This window comes from Chiloscyllium punctatum, chromosome 36 (assembly GCF_047496795.1).
Source record: "Chiloscyllium punctatum isolate Juve2018m chromosome 36, sChiPun1.3, whole genome shotgun sequence".
NCBI lineage: Eukaryota > Metazoa > Chordata > Chondrichthyes > Orectolobiformes > Hemiscylliidae > Chiloscyllium > Chiloscyllium punctatum.
Genome location: NC_092774.1, coordinates 70,519,340 through 70,542,808, shown reverse-complemented (window position 1 = coordinate 70,542,808; position 23,469 = coordinate 70,519,340). Strand labels below are relative to the sequence as shown.

Here is a 23,469-nt window from a genome sequence, read left to right as displayed (position 1 = left end):
AAAGAGTTCATTATAAATTAGCATTGATCAGATAGGCCAATGGGAGATGGAGTTTAATTTAGAGAAATACATTTTGGTCAAGCAATCCAGGCAGGACTGACTGGGGAGTGTTGCAGAATAAAGAGACCTTGGAGTGCAGGTTCATACTTCATTGAAAATGGAGCCTCAGGTAGACAGAATAGTGAAGGCAGTGTTTGGTATGCTTTCCATTATTGGTCGCAGCATTGAGTATGGGAAATGGGAGTTTGGGAGTTGGCTGTGCAGGACATTGGTTAAGCCACATTTGAAATGCTGCATCCACTTCTTGTCTCCTTTCTATCGGAAAGATGTGAAACTTTGAAAAGGATCAGAAAAGATTTACAAGGCTGTTGCCAGAGTTGGAGGGTTTCAATAGACAATAGACAATAGACAATAGACGCAGGAGTAGGCCATTTAGCCCTTCGAGCCTGCACCGCCATTCAATATGATCATGGCTGATCATTCCTAATCAGTATCCTCTTCCTGCCTTATCTCCATAACCCTTGATTCCACTATCTCTGAGAGCTCTCTCCAACTCTTCCTTAAATGAATCCAGAGACTGGGCCTCCACTGCCCTCTGGGGCAGAGCATTCCACACAGCCACCACTCTCTGGGTGAAGACGTTTCTCCTCATCTCTGTCCTAAATGGTCTACCCCGTATTTTTAAGCTGTGTCCTCTGGTTCGGCACTCACCCATCAACGGAAACATGTTTCCTGCTGCCAGTGTCCAATCCTTTCATAATCTTATGTGTCTCAATCAGATCCCCTCTCAGGCTTCTAAGCTCAAGGGTAAACAAGACCAGTCGCTCCAGTCGTTCAGTGTGAGGTAATCCCGCCATTCCAGGAATTGACCTCGTGAACCTACGCTGCACTCCCTCAATAGCCAGAATGTCTTTCCTCAAATTTGGAGACCAGAACTGCACACAGTACTCCAGGTGTGGTCTCACCATGACCCTGTACAGCTGCAGAAGCACCTCTTTGCTTCTATACTCAATCCCTCTTATTATGAAGGCCAGCATACTATTAGCCTTCTTCACTACCTGCTGTACCTGCATGCTTGCCTTCATTGACTGGTGTACAACAACACCCAGATCTCTCTGCACTGCCCCTTTCAGCTCCAAGGAGAGGCTGAGTAAGCTAGGGATATTTTTTCTCTGGAGGGTCAGAGGTTGAGGGGTGACCTTATAGAGGTTTATAAAATTATGAAGGTCATGGATAGGATAAATAGACAAGGTTGTTTCCCTGGAGAGTCAGTGGGGGGTGGGGGGGGGGGGGGGGGGGGGGGGGGAGGTGCGGGGGAAGAGACTGGAGACTAGAGACATAGGTTTTCAGTGAGAGGGGAAACATATAAGAGTTCTGAGGGGCAACTTTCCCACGCAGAGTGTGGTGCATTTAAGGAGTAAGCTGCCAGAGGAAGTGGTGGACACTCATACAATCGCAACATTTAAAAGGCATCTGGATGGGTTTATGAATAGGAAGGGTTTGGAGGGATATGGGTCAGGTGCTGGCAAGTGGGACTAGATTGGATTAGGATATCTGCTCCGCATGGACAGGTTCGAGTGAAGGGTCTTTTTCTAAGTTATACATCTATGACTCTATTTGATTACAGATGCTGCTCCTCTCTCTGAATGAAGATTGAGCGTCACTCCAGACTGTAACTTTCTTCCTCTGGCCAACATCTGAGTACAATACTCTCTTTTATCAACCACGTTTTCAATTTTTTTTCATTCTGGGGTTCAATTGTTGACTTGCAGCAACTGAATGGAAAGGGAGTGAATCCAGGGAGGGGACAGACTGTGTCTCGATTGACAATGTAGACAGTCAGAAGGCTGGAAGAACACAGCAAGCCAGGCAGCATCAGGAGGTGGAGAAGTCTACGTTTCAAGTGTTTCTTCAGGAAGGGGGATGGGTGTAGGACAAGATGCAGATAAAGGGGTGCCGGTAGCAAGGTGTTGAAGTGGGAATTGGTGAAGACAGAGGGTACAACCTGATGGTCGATGGGAGGAAGGAATCTGGTTGGTGGCAGGGAAGAGTGAATGGGAGGGGCAGAGGCCGTGAAGGGAGTTGGGGGATGGAGAACTCCATGTGGAAGATGAAGTGTTGTGGATTGGATCGTTGTGGCAATGAAGGAGGCCAAAGCTGGTCATGTCAGAAAGGGAGAGGGAAGAGGAATTAAAATGGGTGGTGACTGGGATATCTGGTCAGCCTCTACAGACCCTCTTGCCCTTCCTTGTTTTCGCAAAATGCAACCCCTGGCTTTTATCCACACCTCTCTTATGCACATACTCTCTGACACATACACATCCCCAATACTCCCCCTCGCACAGGGTGATACTCCATAACACTCACTTCACCAAGCAAGCACACATGCAAAAACACACTCATGCACAAACTCACATGGAGACACCTGTGCTGCCCTGCATAGTTTGCAGAAATCTCTCTTCTCTTCAGAGAATCCCCAGAGTGTGGAAGCAGGTTACTCGACCCAACGAGTCCACCCGACCCTCCAGAAAGTAACTTCCCTACCCCCATTTCTCTACATTCATCCCTGACTAATGCACCTTACCTGGACATCCCTGGGCACTATGGGTAATTTGAGCATGGCCAATCCACCCTAACCTGGACAAAGTTAAAAATCACATAACACCAAGCTATTTGGAAGCACTGGCTTTCGGCACGAAACTCTTTCATCAGGTGGTTGTGAAGAATAAGATCATAAGGGTCAGAATTTATGGAAAAACATTTCAGTGGCAGGACACTGCAATGATATATTGAACAAACCTGGATTGTTAAGTCTTTCTTCTTTTCAAATGGGTTGCAGGCATCATTAATATGTAAATCTCCAACTTCCTGTAAGGCACTTCTCAACATAACTTAAGGTTTTGTAACAAAAGATGACATCTCAGCTCAGACAATGCATTAAATGTGTGAGGTCAGAGTCCAAACCTTGAATCAAACTGATTCTATTTCCAAAGTCAAATTTACAAAATATTATATGTATTGACTGCCAGCAGATTGTGCATTTTTAAGCAAAATAGGATGTATCTGCAAATAAAAATTCACCCCCATGGACTTCTGTGTGTATGCGCGCATGAGAGAGAGAAAGTCTGCTTCTGTGCAGTACATGTCTATCTCTATTTGATAAGATGCTTCATTTCTGGTGAAAATATTGTCAATCATAGCTGGGTACTAACAGTTAGATGTAAGGGAGAGAGGATCCTCAAGTTGGGCACAATCAGAATCCTGGGAGAGCCCTATTTCTGGTTTGCTTCCTAATGAACAGACATTAAGCACTAGCACCTATTTATTTCTCATGTTGTTGTTGTTTCATTTTTTCTTGTCTGATTCCCTGCTATGACTATACTTTTGTGTCTGGTTGGTTGAGAGACTGGGAGATTGTGCATTGGACTTTGATTGACTTACTGAATAATTTATTGTTCCAGAAGGTGTAAAAAAAGAGGGGGTGGGGGTAAAAGCTTCAGCAGAAATCCAGTAGAGCTGAGAACAGATTGACATCTTATTCTGTGGGAACAGTGAAATCAGAGGACAGAGAAATGAGGACATGAAATCAGAGTGAACACCAGACTACCCTGTGGTCAGTGCTTTGATTAGCCATGGCAACCCTCTACCTTTACCGAGCTTCCCATTTGACTACCCCCTCGATATTCAGGATCCAATCCTTGTCATCCTGAAGCCATGTTTCTGTGAGGAGCCTCAGATCATAATTATTCTCTTCAATGTGTGCAGACAATTCATTTACTTTTGTTACAGTGCAGCACACATGTTGAAACACCACTTTTTGTTTCCATTTTTGTGATCATTCAGAATCCAGTTTTGATTGCTGGTATATTTACTCTCCTTGTCCCTTTCTATCATTCTCTGATGTTAATTTCCCACATCAATACATTGCTCACCAGTCTTGATTTGGATTGACCAGGGTAAATTGCCCATCATGTCCAGGGATGTGCAGGTTAGGTGGGTTAGTCATGGGAAAGGCAGGGTTATAGTTTCTTAGTAATACAAGCAGGAGTAAGCCATTTGGCCCATCCAGCCTGATCCGCCCTTCATTAAGATAATGGTAAAACTATCTATCGTCTCAGCTCCTCCTCCCTGCATTATCCAACTATTCTTAATTAACCTACCATGTAAAAACCTAACCAACTGTGTCTTCAATATACTTAATGAGGCTGTCTCTACTGCTTCCTTGGGCAGAGAATTCCATAGATTGACGACTATCCAGGAAAAATAGTTCCTCCTCATCTCTGTCCAAAATCCAGTCCTCCAAATTATGTGGCCTAGTCTCATCCACCAGCAGAAATGTCTGGATAGTGTAGGGTTTCATCCCTACAGTGCAATGAATTCCCAGTTTCCACCAAAGTCCCCTACATAACTGGATATTAAATCTACCTACATCTAGGTGGATAGACTGGGACTTTTCTCACTGCAGCACAGGAGGTTGAGAGGCAACCTTAGAGATTTATAAAATCATGAGGGGGTTAGATGAGGTGAATGGTGGGTGTCATTCCCCACATGTGGGGATTTTAAGATTAGAGAGCAAACTTTGAAGGTGAGAGGAGAAAGATTTTAAAAAGACTTGAGGGGCAGCATTTTTTTAAAAAAGAGAGTGGTTTGTGTGTGGAATGAACATCCCGACACAGTAGTGGATGCAGGTAAAGTAACAACATTTAAAAGACATTTGGATAAGTACATGAATAGGAAAGGTTCAGAGGGATATGGGCCAAACACAGGCAGGTGTGACTAGTTCAGTTTGAGAACATAGTCAGCATGGATTAGTTGGACTGAAGGGTCTGTTTCTATGCTATATGACTCTATAACTGTTCTGTACTGGTCTTAAAAGCCATTTTCTCACCTTCCCCCATAAACATCCTCCTCTTTGTAGTTCAAAAATCAGATGAACTCCACCTTGAATATATTCAATAATTCCCTAACTGTATGCAGGCATCCCCACTTCTGAACTCAATTCCACTTGCGAATATACCACTTGCATTGCTCGCTGCACCTGACAACTGGCATTGACTGTTGTGGAAGGACGCTGAGGCCCCTTTGTACATCCACACGTCATTCCTGATGAAGGGCCCGTGCCCGAAACGTCAACTCTCCTGCTCGTCGAATGTTGACTGAGCATTTCCAGCACTACACTTTTCGACTCTGATCTCCAGCATCTGCTGTCCTCACTTTCTCCATATCCCAATATGTCACCATTTAAACAATGCACCTCTTTTCTGCATTTTTTTAACACCGCAAAGGCTCTAACTTCACATTGGGGTATTGTATTTGCCATGTGTTTGCCAATTGTAGTCTTCGGGGGACAGAGGGTAAACATGGGGAATGGTTCGCCGAGAGTCACAGCTGGGTCTGCAGAGGCCGACCTGACCTCCCAATCAACACCCATTTTAATTCCCCTTCCCACTCCCTTTCTGACATGACCATCTTAGGCCGCCTCCATTGCCACAACAAACCAAACTACAAATTGGAGGAACACCACCACATCTTCCACTTGAGCAGCCTACAGCCTGGAGGACTCAACACTGAGTTCTCCAATTTCAAATAACCTCCTTCCCCACTCCTCAAATCCCTTCCCAGGCTCATCCCCACCCCTCCCGGCCACCAACCAGATTCCTTCCTCCCAGTGACCAACCAGTTTGTACTCTCTACCTGTCTCCACCTATCCCCAATTCACCACCCTGCTCCCAGCACACCCTTGTTCTGCAGCTCTCCCAACACCCACCCCCAGTCCTGAACAAGGGTGACACCCAAAGCAAGGAACGTGCGCAATGCTTGTTGACACAGAGGCACGTATGCAATATGCTCAGTGGCGATGCTGGTATTATTGACAGATTTTGAAGTGTCCAAATGCCAATAGGAGAAAAAAAAAGGTAGAACCACAACTTTTTGTCCATCTGGCTCGATATTTTGTGGCTTTTGCATAGTGTCTGGCTGCTCAACTTTCTTATGTCTTCTCCCTAGTGTAGGGGGTGAAGGTCTGCACTACAGGGCCTAGGTTCAGGGTGAGAGCAGAAAGATATAAAAGGTACCTCAGGGGCAACGTTTCCATGCAGAGGGTGGTGCGTGAATGGGATGAGCTGCCCGAGGAAGTGGTGGAGGCTGCTACAGTTAAAGCCCTTAAAAGGTCTCTGGATGGGTCTATGTGTAGGAAGGGTTTAGAGGCAGATGAGCCAAGTGCTGGCAAGTGGGACTGGATTAATTTAGGATATCTGGTTGGCATGGACGGGTTGGCCCGAAGGGTCTGTTTCTGTGCTGTACATCTCTACCATTCTAAATAATAAAATGTATACTTTGATAAATTACAAACTATATCCATGTTAATAAGGCTTAGTACACCACACACTTCACTAACCATTCTCAACAGGTCCTACCCCTTCAATGACTGAGGAACATCCACCTCCAGAATGGTCACCGGCTCCTGCCTGCTGTACAGCCGGGCGGTGTGGCCGTGACACAGCAGCTGCACCAGGAAGGCGGCGGTGCCCAGTGACGGGTGTCTGCCCCGGGCCGCACGGCGCCATTTTCCTAACGGCCGCCCCTTCCCCGCTCGAGCGACTTCTCCTCCCAACCGCCTTCACCCCCGCGTGACGTCAGCTCAGGGGGATGGGCGGGGCCGGGGGAGCCTCACCGTCACCAAGTAACAGACACCTCGCGCTACAACTGCTGCTCCCTGAAGCGGGAAATCTGCATTTTAAAAGGCCATTTAACGGGCTATTTCTGCAAATAGTTTGAAATGGACAAGATTACATTTCAAAGGGATGTAGGCACATTCAAAGGGATATCTTAATATGCAAAATGACGCAGTCATATCGAAATGAATCTACATTTCGAAGAGACGCTGCCCTATTTATAAGTAGAAATGACCCTTTAAGAGACAGTCATATCTCAAGGGGTAAATATACATTATCGAGAGGCAAGATTGCGCTTAGAGGAACACAACACATTTAAAGGGCATAATTACATTTGAAGGGGCATTTTTATATTTAAAAAGACACATTGAAATCTCATAATTAAAAGTACATGGTAATACTTAGAAAGCATGACCACACAGTGCAGCCACTTTATAAGAAAAGGGATTTGGGCTGGGGCGCGGGGGAAGATTTAATTTTTAAGAAAGTAAGCAAGTTATTACGATTTGGAATGATCTTGAAGGGGTGATGGCACCAGTAAGTGGCAAACGTTAATACAAAATTCTTGAAAAGAAAATGATTCCAGATATATGCGGATGCAGGGAAATAATTCAACAGAAGAGCCATTACAAATTTATGGAGCAAACAAAATCCTTTTGAGAGATATAAATGGGAGCATCAATATTTAAATAGGAATTCCAATTTTTGTTCTCCTCCCAAAATCTGTCTTGTCAGGGTGCAGTGTAAGCCAGCACAATTTGTTATGCCACAGTAGGCCTTGCAACTCAACCTCATTGTGTTCTCACCCAATATTCATATCTGTGTGCTTTGCAGTCAAGGGAAAGAGGGAATGATGAAAAATACTGGCTCTGCCAGTGATGCTCACGTTCGATGAACAAATAAAACAGATCATGGTGCTGCCATCACTGCATGTGTCAGAATTAAATGATCAGAAAAATTCTGAACTCACTACAAACATTTTGTGCACAATGCCGTTATTTCTACTTATTTTGATTGCGATTTCGTCTGTACCAAATTAAGAGCAGCCTTAGTTTACGTTTCATTGGCAATTCTACATGTTGACTTTCTATTATCACAATCTCTTTAATTTTTTTATATGTATTTAAATTAATCTTCAGATTGTTCACAACTGAATAACATTCCAGACTGAAAATTCACAGCCTAAAATATGTTTTGGCATTTGATGAAGTTATTTGGGCAATAGCAATAGCAAATGAAATATCAAAGAAATACAAACTTATGAGGAGGGATACTTATCTTGTTTAACCAAGCACAATGGCAGTGCAGAGAATTTCAGAAATGCAGAATAAATATTCACAGAGTACCCCTTATTCAACTCATTCAAGAATTTCAAATTGTGTTTGAGGCAATTCAATGGCAAATGGCAACATTTGTTTGTTAATACACTCACCATAAATTGTGAATATGATTTTGATAAATAATCTATGTTTAATCCCAAATGGAACAATTAAGTGCAAAGTTACTTTCAACCATTTAATATAACACTGCAAATGTTATTTCATATGAAAATACAATCGTTTTATAAAATCTTTACAAAGGAAATATATTAAACAAAATAGCTTTCCTGGGTGTCAATATTTACAACAGTTAAGCAGCTATTATTTGGCAATCGACCAACTAATTGAAATAATTTCAGAATAAATTAGCTGTTTCATTATTATACATTGAGATAGTTTAATTAAAATGTCACAAAGGAAATCTTTAACACAAAGCCAAGTTAGATAAAATACAAAAGTATCTTGCAGAATTCACTTCAAATCATATCTGTTGAATCACAAAAAGATGATGCTCAATGTACTAAATGATGGACAAACATTGTAAAGAATGTATATAGCTCAATTATATCTTAAATGAATATTTACTCTGCCTTGGACAACAACAACTGAAAAGTTTTTTAACAAATTGACAACTACAATAGCAAAGCTTTAGAAAATCCACCACTGAGCCAAATCTTGCATAAAAGTTTTTTTCAGGAAATCCTTTAAAGATTTCAGGCTTCTCCAGCTTCAGTTCGCCGAAGAAGAAAAAAATGCATCTGGTTGGAGACATGAATAGAAAAGAATCAGAGGGATATGGACCAAATGTTGGCAAATGGGTCACTAGATTAATTTAGGATATTTGGTTGTCTGGACTGAAGGGTTTGCTTCTGTGCTCTACAACTCTATGACTCTATTTCTACATAGTCAGAATCAATTTCACAAAACGAGGATTAGGCCATTCATCCTTTACAGCCTGTCTTGGGCTGTGGCCTAACTGCGCACGTTTCGATGCAAGTTTCAGAAAAATTTCAGCAGTTCTTTTCAAAAAGTGAACATATATTCAGAAACATTGTTAAAGTCTGAAAGTATCAATGTAACTATTCTCAATGTTAAAGATCAGCCATTTCAGAAAGTCATTTAAATGTAGAGCTTTTCTAACAATAGGTGTGAATTCTGTCTGTGTCCCAATATCGAGTCAGACTGACATTGTTGTTCGAAAAGCTCTGCATTTAAATGACATTCTTGAAGGTAATTTAAAACAAGTTCTGGGATTAATGTACCAAAGAACAGAAGCCCATTCTGAAATATGAAAGATTTAATCTAAAATTGTTTAGTGAAGGACATCTCCATGACCGTGGACTCCTTTGGCTATAAATTCTGTGATCATGATCTTATTGTCCATGACCACCTGATGAAAGAGCAGCACTCTGAAATGGAGTGATCAGTAAAAATGTCTCATTTGGATCACCCAAGGTTAGAAATGGAAGCATATCTCTTCAAGGTTACAGTTTGATTTGCTCTTTCAACGTTCTTGAAATGTAAGGTGTTCCATTGTAGTGTTCAATTCTGATCCATTAAAATCAGTATCCAGTCTCATCTGAGTGTAGAACCAACTCAACTGATGGAACAAACAAAAACTTTTCGGTTTGCTTTTTAGATGTGACATCTTCTCTCCCTCCCTCTCTGGTGACCCAACAGGACTACCAGAGCTGGAAGTACCACTCTCGAAATACGATTACTGACGTACAGTTTTCTTGTGCTGCTGAACATAAGGATTTAAAAACTGCTAGCCTGATCTCTCACAAAAGCACAAAAACAGACTGCTAACCCCTGTCTGCGTAGAGGAGAAATTTCAGGTGGAACAGATCACAAAATAACTGTTACCAGTCCCACAACACGTGTTTCCATCGACAAAGTAAAAAATCTCACAACACCAGGTTATAAACCAACAGATTTATTCGGAAACGCGAACGTTTGGAGCACCGCTCTTTTATCAGGTTGGTTGTGGAGAATGAGATCATGTTCGTGGAATTTATAGCCAAAGGAGTCCAGTGTCATGGAGATGTCATATATTAAACAATTTTAGATTAAATCTTTCATCTCTTAGAATGGGTTTCTGCTCTTTAGCATGTTAATTCCAGAACTTGTTTTTAATTACCTTCTCAAGAAAGTCATTCAAATGCAGAGCTTTTCTAACAATAGGTGTGAATTCTGTCTGGGTCCCAATGTTGAGTCAGACAGACATTTTTCTTAGAAATGTTGCGCATTTAAATTACATTCTTGAGAAGGTAGTTTTTAGATTAGGGTGTAGGTTAGGCTGGATTGGCCATGCTAAATTACCCTTATTGTTCAGGATATGCAAGGTAGGGGGGATTAGCTATGAGAAATATGAAGTAAGGGAGTGGGTCTGGGTGGCAATGGTGCTAAATGCCTTCTTAACCATCCAGTCTACCAGTTCTTTGCAGGTTGCATCACTATGTATCTGAACCCTCTTACATCTCTGTTTTAACTATACAAGCCCTGTCCTTCCTCGTTTTAGCAAAATGCAACCCCTTGCTTTTTCATACCTCTCTCATATACGCACACCCTAACACTCTCACACACTCACAGACTTACACTCCATCACACTCGACCAAGCATGCACACACTCTTACATGCACTCTCACATACAAACTCACATGCACACACACACAACTCTTATGGAGTGAATTTTTATCGGCAGGATTATATTTGCAGATACTTTCAATTTTGCTCACAAAGCACACAATCTACAGGCAGTCAATGCATGTAATATTTTATATATTCCTACTTTAAAAACAGAACTAGTCTGATTCAAGATTGGGATACTGACAGACTCAAACCTCACAACTTTAATGTATTGTGTGAGTTGAGATGTCACTTTTTTTTAAAATATAAAACCATAAGTCATCTCAGGAACATGACTTAGATGTTGTTCTTGGAGTAACATATTAATGAACCGAAACCTGCAACCCATTCTAAAAGATATCAGTTGTATGACACTGTGAATTTTGCTCTAAGATCTATGTCTTATGATCCTGCTCCACAGCTACCTGTGGAAGGAGCAGCGCTCCGAAAGCTAGTGCTTCCGAATAAACCTGTTGGACTATAACCTGGTCTTGTGTGATTTTTAACTTTATCCACCCCAGTGGTTTCTAGTGAACACAGCCCATACCTCCCAGTAAACTTTACAACGCCAATGAAACAACACAGTACCGGCACTCCTAAAAAATTTACAAATTTCTAATGATACTAGCTACCCATTCACTGCTCCATCTGATACACAACATTGCAAACTTAGTGCAGGAGGCTGAAAGAAACGAACAGCTTCAAAACAAAAAACCTCTTGGAGCTCAAAGCTTTGAATGAGAGTCTGAGCCCGCTGTAAGTTCAGGTAATCTTTATTATGACCCAACTTTGTTAAAGTTTCAGATCCTCCAGCAAAAAGGTGTAGAAAAAAGTAGCTGCTTTTTAAACAGCTCAAGGTCAAAGCACACATACTCCTCACCCCCCTATCCCACCTCACTTTCTTTACTATTGGTCATCACCGAGTTGTCCCTTTGTAATTGGATCCTTGGGACAGCCGTAACCTGGAGGAGGTATTGCCTTACTCAGCAATTTCAACCCATATCCTGTCTTCTCGTAAGTTTCTCCCTGCTCATTTGCCAGGGGCTGAGTTGGGGGGGGGGGGAAAGAGGGGAGGTGCTGGGCAGTGTAGTATTAACCACACAGCTGTGGGTCTGGAGTCACGTGTAGGCTAGACCAGGTAAAGGATGCAGCTTGGTGACTGAATGAATCCTTTCCCACAATGGCAGTACCCCTCCCTAAAAAGAGCATGCGTGAATCAGATGGGCCCCCCACCCTAAAAACGGTTTCATCATCAGATTCTGAACTCCAGATTTCTGACAGAATTCCAATTCCGTGATCTGCCATGGCTGGATTCAAACTCAGGAGTCCCCGGAACTGGGTTGATAGTCCAGTCCCTAATGGCACTTAGTTGTTGCTCCTTCAATCACCCTGTGAAGGCACGTGAACTCGTTGGTGCCTCCGCAGGTGGGAGGAGCAGGTGAAGGCCTTCCCACACTCTGTGCAGCCGAAGGGCTTCTCCCCAGTGTGGATCCGCTGGTGGGTCTGGAGATTGGAGGAATCGCTGAACCCCTTCCTGCACTCAGGGCAGCTGAAGGGCCACTCCCCTGTGTGAACCCTCTGGTGTCTCAGCAGGATGGAGGAATTGCTGAAGGCCTTCCCGCACTCAGTGCAGCGGAATGGCCTCTCCCTCATATGGATCTGCCGGTGGGTCAGCAGAGTGGTGGAATTGCTGAAGGCCTTCCTGCACTCGGGGCAGCTGAAGGGCTTCTCCCCAGTGTGGAGACGCTGGTGCTTCCACAAGTTGCTCACCTGACTAAATCCCTTCCCGCACTTGGGGCAGGTGAAAGGCCTCTCCCCAGTGTGGACCCGCTGGTGAGTCAGCAGGTGGGAGGAATTGCTGAAGGCCTTCCCACACTCGGGGCAGCTGTAGGGCCTCTCCCCCGTGTGGACCCGCCAGTGGGTCAGCAGGTCAGAGGAATGTCTGAACGCCTTCTTGCACTCGGAGCAAGAAAATGGCCTCTCACCAGTGTGGAGTCGCTTGTGGGTCTGGAGGTTGAAGGAATTGCTGAAGGCCTTCCCACACTCGGGACATGGGAAAGGCCTCTCCCCTGTATGGACCCGCTGGTGAGTCCGCAGGGCAGAGGCCTGGGTAAAGCTCTTCCCACACTCAGGGCAGCTGAAGGGCCTCTCTCTGGTGTGACTGCGCCGATGAGTTTCCAGGGCAGATGGGACACAGAAGCCTTTCCCGCAGTCACCACACTTCCATGGTTTCTCCACAGGGCGGGATTCCTCAGATTTCTCCATGGCCGAAGCTTCAGCCGCACACAAACACGTGTAGAGCCCCTTCGCACCGTGATTTCCTCTTAACAGGCAGTATAGCTGTTACACGCTCCACACTCAGTGCACTGCAACAGTAGGTCTCTCATCCAGTCCCACTGATACAGGAAATGTACTCAAACAGGAACCAAAAAGCTTTGCTCCTTCTCACAGAATCACAGTCAAAAATCGTTGTGGTCCTGATGGATTGATTGACCGTCAGACATTGACACCAAAGTGAGAACTGCTGACTCTGGAGAGTCACTGTCAAAACGTACGGCACTGGAAAAGCTCAGCAGATCAGGCAGCATCCGAGGAGCAGGAGAGTTGACGTTACAGTTAATTTTGAAACTTCTGTCTTCAGATCTTCAAACGCTGTAAAAAGAGAATATAAAGTCATCACTTTCAGTTCTGCTTTCTGGTGAACATTCTTTTCTTTTATTATTCCACAAAACTGAAAGCGTCATCCCATTCTCTCTCTCTCCACCTCTGTTCTCATTCCACTTTAACCAATTCTCCTGAAGGTGCTGATTCAGGATTTTACAGGTGCTGAAAAGCAAAAATGTCAAAGCTTATCTCTCTGAAACTCCACCTGAAAGTTAGTATCTTTCACGTCATTGGCATAATGCTGAGAGTGAGCAGGTCTGATTTGGAAAGCAAAATAAAGTGTGCCACTTCAGGATGAGCCTGCAATGCAGCTTCTTGAGGAACAACCTCAAGAAATGGTTAATGTCCCCAGGAAGGGGAGCATAATGAGACTTCAAGGTATTAACACCGACACCAGAGACAGAGAAACTGAACATACAGACGTGGCAAACATTGATGGAAAGCCAGAATCATAGAGATAGACACACAGAAACAGAATAGTTTGACTGAAATGCCTGTGTCTGTGCTGACCAGATATCCTAAATTAATCTAGTCACATTTGCCAGCACGTGTTCCCTGGCCCTTTGAACCGTTCGTTTTGATACACCCGTCCAGATGCCTTTTAAATGATGTAATTGTACTAGCCTCCACTACTTTCTCTGGCAGGTCATTCCGTACATTCACACCCGCCAAAACCTTGTGAAAAAGTTGCCTCCTCAGGTCGCTTTTAAATCTCCACGCCCCCTCCCCCGCCGCCCTCACCCTAAAACAATCACCCTCTAGTTCTGGACTCCCCCATCCAAAGGAAAAGACCATGTCTATTTACCCTATCCATGCTCCTGATGACTTTATAAAAGTCTATAAGGTTACCCCTAAGATTCTGGCGCGGGTTGGGAAAACAGCCCCACCCTATCCTTCCATCCCTCCTCACCCGGACAATTAAGGCACATACCTGAGTTTGCAGAGTCTGCTCCCTCCCTGGATTCACTCCAGTTCCTACCAGTGAACAGATTTTCTCCCTCTTAGATTGAAGAGTTGCCCAGCGAAAGGGTTTTACTCTGAAACGAGCAGAGCCACTTCCGCGTTGTGACGTCATCGATGGGACGATGCGGCAGAGGGAGAGAAAGGAAGGGGAGGAGCGATCGGGCGCAGAGACGATTGTGGTCAGGGGTGGGGCGACTGGGTGGAGCCAGAGGCGGAGTGCGGCCGGGACAGTGGGAGGAGCAAGTGTCGAGCGACGGCCGACGAGACGGGGCGTGACGAGACGAAGGGGCGGGGCGAACGGCGGCTCCGCACTGCGCCTGCTCCGAATTGACAGGCCGCACTGCTCTGCACAGTTTGCAAAAATCTTTTCTCTTCAGAGAATCCGCACAATATAGAAGCAGGTCACCCGGCCCAATGAGACCACACCGACCCTCCGAAGGGTAACCCACCCACATCCATTCCCTTTCCTCTCCTGCCCGATACTTACCCCCCGAATATACCTCACCTGCACATACCTGGGCACTATGGGTAATTTAACATGGCGAATCCACCCTAATCTGTGCATCCCTGGACCATGTGGGGCAATTTAGCATGGCCAATCCACCCTCACCCTTCACTACTCTCCGGGAATAACAGCTCTTCCTTAAATCTACTCCCCCTAATTTTATGGCCGAGTCTCATCCACCAGCAGAAACTACTAGACAGGGCAGGGAGCTGGTGGGCGTGCGTCTGGATGGCATGCTCTTCAGAGGGGTTGAATGGTCTATTTCCACACTGTAGAGATTGAATGATTTATTGCAGTCGTGTTTACCCCGGATCTCAGCGTGCAGAACCTCCCACCTTCCACCAAATCAAAAGACAAGTCCCACTCTGCCCTCTCGTATGTGCGTTATCTGTCTGCTTAATCGTTTCCAGTGAATACGGCCCAAACCCCGCTGCTGTCAGTAAACTTTAAAATGCTCAGGAAACAATGTAACGAGGACATGCCGCAACCTAAAGGACTAGCCACACTACATACATCAGGACCATTTCTGAACTGACAGCCAGACTACTGCGACCACTCGGACTCATAACAGCACACAAACCAACAGCCACGCTCAGACAACAACTCACCAGAACGAAGGACCTGATACCCAACATGAACAAAACTCATGTAGTGTACAAAAATCCCATGCAAGGACTGCACAAAACACTACATAGGACAAACAGGAAGACAGTTAACGATCCGTATCCATGAACACCAACTAGCCACGAAACGACATGACCAGCTATCCTTAGTAGCCACACACACAGACGACAAGCAACATGACTTCGACTGGGACAACACTACCATTATAGGGCAAGCCAAACAGAGAACAGTCAGGGAATTCCTAGAGGCATGGCACTCATCCACAGACTTTATCAACAAACACATTGACCTGGACCCAATATACAGGCCACTACAGCGGACAGCTGGAACTGACAACCCAAAGCGGCAGAGACAGGCCACTATAAATGCCGGAGGAAACAGCACAGAAGCGCTTCACAGGAGGCTCCCAAGCACTGAGGATGTCACCTAGACAGGGGACGAAACGTTTGCAAGACAAATTCCCAGCTCGGCGAACAGAACCACAACAATGAGCACCCGAGCTACAAATCTTCTCCCAAACTTTGAAAACAATGTAATACCTGAGGTACTGAAAACCGTAAGGTTTCTAATGATAACAGTGACTGATTCACTCCTTCTGATGTACAGCAGTGGAAATACAATGTTGGAGGCTGAAAGAAATGAGCAGTTTAAAACAAGAACCCACCTAACCCTTCACTTAGCACCCCACTCAGCAAACTGTACTTACTGCCGGTAAAGCACTTCATCCCCACAGTGCAATGAATTCCCACTTTCCACTAAAATTCTGGATGTACTCATTCACTCAGTTGCTGTCCCACAAATTAAATATTTCACTGTAACTTGTTCTGTGCAACGAACCAGAATTGATCAGGGACCTCGAAGTGAAGGAGCCATTGAGAAGTAGTGACCATAATACAATACGCTTCAATCTGCAATTTGAGAGGGAAAGGATACAATCAGAAGTGACAGTATTTCTGTTGAATAAAGGGAACCATGGAGCTATGAGGGAGGAGCTGGCCAAAGTTCAATAGTGCAATACCTTGGCAGGGATGACAGTGGAGGAACAATGGCAGATATTTCTGTGTATAATGCAGAAGATTCTGGATCAGTTCATTCCAAAAAGGAAGAAAGATCCTAGGAGGAGGCATGGGTGGCCGTGGCTGATGAGGGAAGTTAAGAAACATATAAAGTTAAAAGAGAAAAAGGATAACATAGCAAAGATAAGTGGGAAAATGGAGGACTGGGAAGCTTTTAAAGAACAACAGAGGATTACTAAGAAGGAAATACGCAGAGAAAAAATGAGGTACGAAGGTAAACTGGCCAAGAATATAAAGGAGGATAGTAAAAGCTTTTTTAGGTATTTGAAAGGCAAAAAAATGGTTAAGACTAAAATTGGGCCCTTGAAGAAAGGGGAATATATTACGAGGAACAAAGAAATGGCAGAAGAATTGACTTGGTACTTCAGATCTGTGTTCACTGGGGAAGACACAAGCAATCTCCCTGAAGTAACAGTGGCTGAAGGACCTGAACTTAAGGGAATTTATATTTGCCAGGAATTGGTGTTGGAGAGACTGTTAGGTCTGAAGGTTGATAAGTCCCCGTGGCCTGATGGTCTACATCCCAGGGTACTGAAGGAGGTGGCTCCAGAAATCGTGAATGCATTGGCGATTATATTCCAGAGTTCGATAGATTCAGGATCAGTTCCTGCGGATTGGAGGGTGGCTAGTTTTGAACCATTTTTAAGAAAGGTGGGAGAGAGAAAACAGGAAATTATAGAGCAGTTAGTCTGACCTCAGTGGTGGGAAAGATGCTGGAGTGTATTATAGGGGATGAAATTACGACACATCTGGATAGTAGTAACAGAATAGGTCAGAGTCAGCATGGATTTATGAAGGGTAAGTCATGCTTGACTAATCTTCTGGAATCTGTTGAGGATGTAAGTCTGAAGATGGATGAGGGAGATCCAGTAGATGTAGTGTGCCTGGGCTTTCAGAAAGCTTTTGATAAAGTCCCACATAGGAGGTTATTGAGCAACATTAGGGCACATGCTATTGAGGGAAAAGTACTAACTTGGATTGAAAGTTAGTTAGTTGGCTGACAGGAAACAAAGAGTAGTGATAAATGGCTCCATTTTGAAATGGCAGGCAGTGACCAGTGGGGTACCGCAGGGATCAGTGCTGGGACTGCAGCTTTTTACAATATATATTAATGATATAGAAGATGGTATGAATAATAACATTAGCAAATTTGCTGATGATACAAAGCTGGGTGGCAGGGAGAATTGCAAGGAGGATGTTAGGAGATTACAGGGTGACCTGGACAGGTTAGGTGAGTGGTCAGATGCATGGCAGATGCAGTTTAATGTGGATAAATGTATAGTTATCTACTTTGGTGGCAAGAACAGGAAGGCAGATTACTATCTAAATGGAATCAATTTACGTCAAGGGGCAGTACAAAGAGATCTGGGTGTTCTTGTACACCAGTCAATGAAGGTAAGCATGCAGGTACAGCAGGTAGTGAAGAAGGCTAATAGCATGCTGGCCTTCACAACAAGAGGAATTGAGTATAGAAGCAAAGAGGTCACACAGCATTGCCCTTTAATGTGAAGGGCCACTGCTTGTCACTGCCCACTCGGGTGTTTCCTTCCTTTTGGAGATTGGATCAGTGTGTGACTGTGCTTCTGTGTGTGTGTACGTGCAAGAGAAAAAAAAATAGAAGCAAAGAGGTGCTTCTGCCACTGTACAGGGCCCTGGTGAGACCACACCTGGAGTACTGTGTGCAGTTCTGGTCTCCAAATTTGAGGAAAGACATTCTGGCTATTGAGGGAGTGCAGCGTAGGTTCACAAAGTCAATTCCTTGAATGGCGGGACTACCTAACGCTGAAAGGTTGGAACAACTGGGCTGTTATACCCTTGAGTTTAGAAGGGATCTGATTGAGACATATAAGATTATTAAAGGATTGGACACTCTGGAGGCAGGAAACATGTTTCCGCTGATGGGTGAGTGCCGAACCAGAGGACACAGCTTAAAAATACGGGGTAGACCATTGAGGACAGAGATGAGGAGAAACTTCTTCACCCAGAGTGTGGTGGCCTTGTGGAATGCTCTGCCCCAGAGGGCAGTGGAGTCCCAGTCTCTGGATTCATTTAAGAAAGAGTTGGATAGAGATCTCAATGATAGTGGAATCAAGGTTTATGGAGCTAAGGCAGGAACAGGATACTGATTAAGGATGATCAGCCATGATCATATTGAAAGGTGGTGCAGGCTCAAAGGGCAGAATGGCCTACTCCTGCACCTGTTGTGTATTGCTCCCAGTAAGGGCAAAACTGCTCTGAAAGTGCTCTGACTCTCCTGCTTTCAGCAAAGCTGATTAGAGTTATAAAGCATGGAAACAGACCCTTCAGCCCAGCTTGTCATGCCAACCAAATACTCTAAATTAACCTAGTCGCATTTGGCCCATATCCCTCTAAATCCTTCCTATTCATGTACCTATCCAGATGCCTTTTAAATGTTGTCATTATCTGGTAGTTTGTTACACACGTGCACCATCCTCTGCATGAAAACCTTGCCGGTCATGTCCCTTTTAAAACATTCCCCTCTCACCTCAAACATATGCCCTCTAGATTTGGACTCCCTTACCCTGGGGAAAAGTGCTTGGGTATTTATCCTATCCATGCCCCTCATAAACATCTGTAAGATCACCCCATAGCCTCCAATTCTCCAGGGAAATTATCCCTGGCCTCTTCAGCCTCTCACTATAGGTCACAAGCATGGCAACAGCCTTGTATATCTTCTCCAACCACTTCCAAAGTTTCACAACCTCTTTGCCATAGCAGGGGGAGACCAGAAATGAACACAGTATTCCAAAAGTGGCCTAAAAAATGTAGCACCTCTCATTTCTCTAAATTAAACTCCATCTGCCACTCCTCGGCCCATTGGCCCACCTGAACAAATCTAATTTATAATGAACTCTCTTTCCTCTCTTATTCCCTAGAAGCTGAAAATCTCCATCCCACATACTCTCTTTCCATTTGCTGAACCTAATCCCTGCTGTACGTCATCCTGAAGGGTCTGCTTCATGCTGACTAACAGGCCCACACTCAGGAGAGATCTAATTGAAACACAGAGAATACTGAATGGCCTGGATACAGTGGATGTTGGGAAGATGTTTCCGTTGGTATTAGAGACTCGGGCCCGAGGGCACAGCTTCAGAGTAAAGAGAAGGCCTTTTAGAACATAGATAAACATAAAACTCTTCAGCCAGATAGTGGTGAATCTATGGAATTCATTGCCACAGAAGGTTGCAGAGGCTAGGTCACTGAGTATATTTAAGACTGAGTATATATGTTCTTGAGTACCAAGGGGATCGAGGGTTATGGAGAGAAAGCAAGAGAATGGGATTGAGAAACCTATGAGCCACAATTGAATGGTATGAGCAGCCTTGATGGGCTGAATGGCCTACTCTCTGCTCCTATGTCTTATAGTCTCTTGCTGTCCTGGACACAGAGTGAGAACTGGGAACAGAAGTCGGCCATTTGGTTTTTTGAGCCTGCGCCAACATTGAACAGATCTTAACTAGATATGAATGTAACTACATCTAAATGGATAGGCTGGGACTTTTTCACTGGAACACAGCAGGCTGCGAGGTGACCTTATAGAGGTTTATAAAATCATGAAGGATATAGATGAGGTGAACGGCAGGTCTTCTTTCTCTAGGGTGGTTTCAGGATTAGGGAGCAAAGTTTGACAGTGAGTGGAGAAAGATTTTAAAAAGACATGAGGGGCACCAGTTTGTTTTTAAAAAACACAGAGCGTGGTTTGTGTGTGGAATAAATGTCCAGAGGAAAGATGCAGGTACCGCAACAACATTTTAAAGAAATTTGGACAAGTACATGAATAGGAAATGTTTGGAGGGATATGGGCCAAACACAGGCAGCTGGGACTAATTTAGTTTGGAAACATAGTCAGCATGGACTAGTTGGACTGAAACTGTTCTAAAACCATTTCCTTGCCTTCCTCCATAAACATCCACTTATTTGTTGTTCAAAAATCAGACAAACTCAGCCTTGAATACATTCAATGACCCCCTAACTGCAGGAAGACATCCCACTTCTGAACTCAATTCCTCTTGTTAAAATACCACTTGCCTTGCTGATTGCTTGCTGCATCTGTCTGACAACTGGTATTGACTGGTTTCAATTACATTCACACATCATTCCTGGTGAAGGGCTCATGCCCAAAACATCAACTCTCCTACTCCTTGAATGCTGCCTGACCTGCTGTGCTTTTCCAGTGCCACACTTTTCAAATCTGATTTCCAGCATCTGCAGTCCTCACTTTCTCCTCATCCCAATACATCTCCATTTAAACAATACACCTCCTTTCTGCTTTTTTTTCACAGCAGAGGCTATAATTTTACATTTTGGTACTGCATTTGCCATGTGTTTGCCAATTGTGGACTTCTCTACATCGGGAGACTTGGAGAACAGCATCGTGCCTGGGCCCGCACAGACCGACCAGACCTCCCAGTCACCAGCCATTTTAATTCCCCTTCCCACTCCCTTTCTGACATAACCATCTTTGGCCTCCTCCCTTACCACAATGAATCAAACTGCAAATTGGAGGAACAACATCTCATCTTCCGCCCGGGCTGCGTAGAGTTGGGAGGACTCAACATTGGGGAACTCAATTTCAAATAAGCTCCCTATCTTTCTCGCTTCTCCTCCTCCCTGCCATCAACCAGATTCCTTCCTCTCATTGATGGGGGCTAGAGGGTGGGGCTGGGGAGAACAGAAAGAGAATGGACGGGGGCTGGGAGAATAGAGAGAATGGACGGGGGCTGGGTGGAGCTGTGGAGAACAGAGAGAGAGAATGGACGGGGGAGCAGAGGGTGAGGGAGAGGAGAAGGACTTAGTGGTGGGAGAGAAAGGCCTGCAGGGCAGAGCATGGGGGACCAAGAAAATGGGGGGGAAGGGTCTGAGAGGGAGAATGTGGGGCTAGAGTGTTGGGGGGGGGGGCAGGAGAGAGAATGGTGTGGGGTGCAGAATGCGAGGAGAGACAGAGAATGGACGGGGGCCGAGGATGGATGGAGAGAGAGAATGAGTGGCAAGGAATGGGTGGGGGCGGTGGAAGAATGAGCAGCAGAGAGTTGGTGGAGAGAGAGAATAGACAGGGAACAGAGAGATGGAGAGCGGAGGGTGAGGGGAGAGAGGGAGGATAGATGGGGTCAGAGGGCACGGAGAGGGAAATGCACATGGGGCACTGTGGGTAGCAGAGTGGAAATGGACAGGAGGAGCTGTGGATGGACAGGGGATGCTGGGGGGGGGGGGGGGGGGTGACGGAAAGGAGGTACTGTGGGTAGCAAGAAGGGAATAAGTGACCTCAAGGACGATCTTTTTATGCAGAGGGTGGTGTGTGTGTGTGTGTGTGTGTGAGAGAGAGACAAGCTGCCAGGGAAGTGGTGGAGATGGGTACAATTACAATATTTAAAAGGCATCTGGCAGGGATATGGGCCAAAGGCTGGAACTTGGGATTGGGTCAGCTTGGACATCTGGTCAGCATGGATGATTTCAACCAAAGGGTCTGTTTCCGTGCAGTGTGTCTCTGGATGTCTATAACTCTATGATTGAAACCAGATCGTTTTACTGATAATCTTCCTGCTGGACTTTTGTAGTGCACCCAGTTTCAGGAGATTTGTGGTGGGTATAAGTGGCACATGTCTCCTATCATGGGAATTCTGGAAAATATAAAGGGGCTGTTAAAAGTACTTCAACTTTGGGAACACTGGGTCTTGTGGAAGCAGGGCATTTGACAAACCTTTTCAGAGAAATTGTCTCCAACTGGTGGACTATAGACAGTTTTCCCAAGGAACATTACACAGATATTAAGAATGTTACCTTCTGTAAAACGTTTTCCTGAAAACTGCAGAAGAATTCAACTTGCTAATGTGAAACAAATGTTGGTGAGAAAGGAAACTGCCAAGATCAAAAGGCTGATGAATGTCAACTTTTATCAGATTGTTTCAAGAACAGAAAAACCTGCACTGGAGACACCCTGAAGAGGGTTGTCTCATACCTATTCCTTCAATTAGTTTTGTATGTCTTAATTGTTAAGTCATACCTAGCACATGGATAGATGGCTATGGTTTGTGGAGGTCAGTCATCTCGGCTTCAGGACATCTCTGCAGGAGTTCATATGCCAAACCATCTTCATCAATGACCTTCCTCCATCATAAGTTCAGAAGTGGAGATGTTGCAATAATTGCAGATGTTCAGCACGAAAAACAACTCCTCATAAACTGAAGCAGTTCAGTTTGAAATGCTACAAGATCTTAACCATATCCAATGGGCTGATGAGTGGCAAGTAACATGAATGCCACGCAATTGTCACACAATGACTCATCCCCAAAAGAGATAATCTGACCACTGACCTGTGATATCAACAATGTTACTGTCACTAAGTACCCCACGATCAACAGCCTTGGAGTTTACCATTGAACAGAAACTCAACTAGATGAACCGTATATACATAGTGGCTACAAGAGCAGGTCAGAGGCCAGAAATACTGCAGTGAGTAACTCACCTCCTGACTCTCCAAAACGTGTTCCAATTTCTACAAGCCACAAGTCAGCAGTGTAATGGAATACTCCCCACTAGCTTGGATGGGGTTGCAGCTTCAACTGTAGTTGAAACGCTTCATACCATCCAGGTCAATGTTGCCTGCTTGATTGGTACCATATTCCACTGTTCAGAAGCAGTAGTGTGTAGTATCTACAAGACGCACTGCAAAAATTTACCAAAGCACCTTACAAATTGCCTTTCAAACGAACAACCACTTCCATCTAGAAGGACTAGGAAAACAGATACATGGGAACACAACCTCTTGCAAGTACCCCTCCAAGCCACTTACCATTTTGACTTCGAAATGTATTACTGTTCCTTCAGTGTCACTGGTCCAAATCCTGGAATTCCTTCCCTCAAGACATTGTGGGTCACCGTACAGGATGTGGACTGCAAAGGTTCAAGAAGGCAGCTCACCATCACATTCTCAAGGAGAACCAAATGCTGGCCAGCCAGCGACGCCCATGTACCAGAAATAGATTTTAATAAATTAT

The 23,469-nt window shown here is 44.7% G+C and overlaps 1 protein-coding gene across 2 annotated transcripts; it reads right to left on the bottom strand.

Annotated features, from left to right (window-relative positions):
- Window positions 1-9,886: 9,886 nt before the first annotated feature.
- LOC140460647 (uncharacterized) lies at window positions 9,887-23,442 on the bottom strand. Of its 2 annotated transcripts, none has more exons than XM_072555264.1 (2): window positions 23,265-23,442; window positions 9,887-13,273 (listed from the first exon to the last, which is right to left on the bottom strand). In XM_072555264.1, the coding sequence occupies exon 2, from the start codon at window positions 12,884-12,886 to the stop codon at window positions 12,002-12,004; it is 885 nt and encodes a 294-aa protein (XP_072411365.1). In that variant the 5' UTR covers window positions 12,887-13,273; window positions 23,265-23,442; the 3' UTR covers window positions 9,887-12,001. The 2 variants fall into 2 exon arrangements, with proteins under 2 accessions (XP_072411365.1, XP_072411364.1); XM_072555263.1 differs by lacking the exon at window positions 23,265-23,442 and adding an exon at window positions 14,217-14,369.
- Window positions 23,443-23,469: the final 27 nt, after the last annotated feature.

What these genes read in the sequence shown, in the direction of transcription:
- LOC140460647 (XM_072555264.1), bottom strand. Translation starts at nt 12,886, where the DNA reads ATGGAGAAATCTGAGGAATCCCGCCCTGTGGAGAAACCATGGAAGTGT.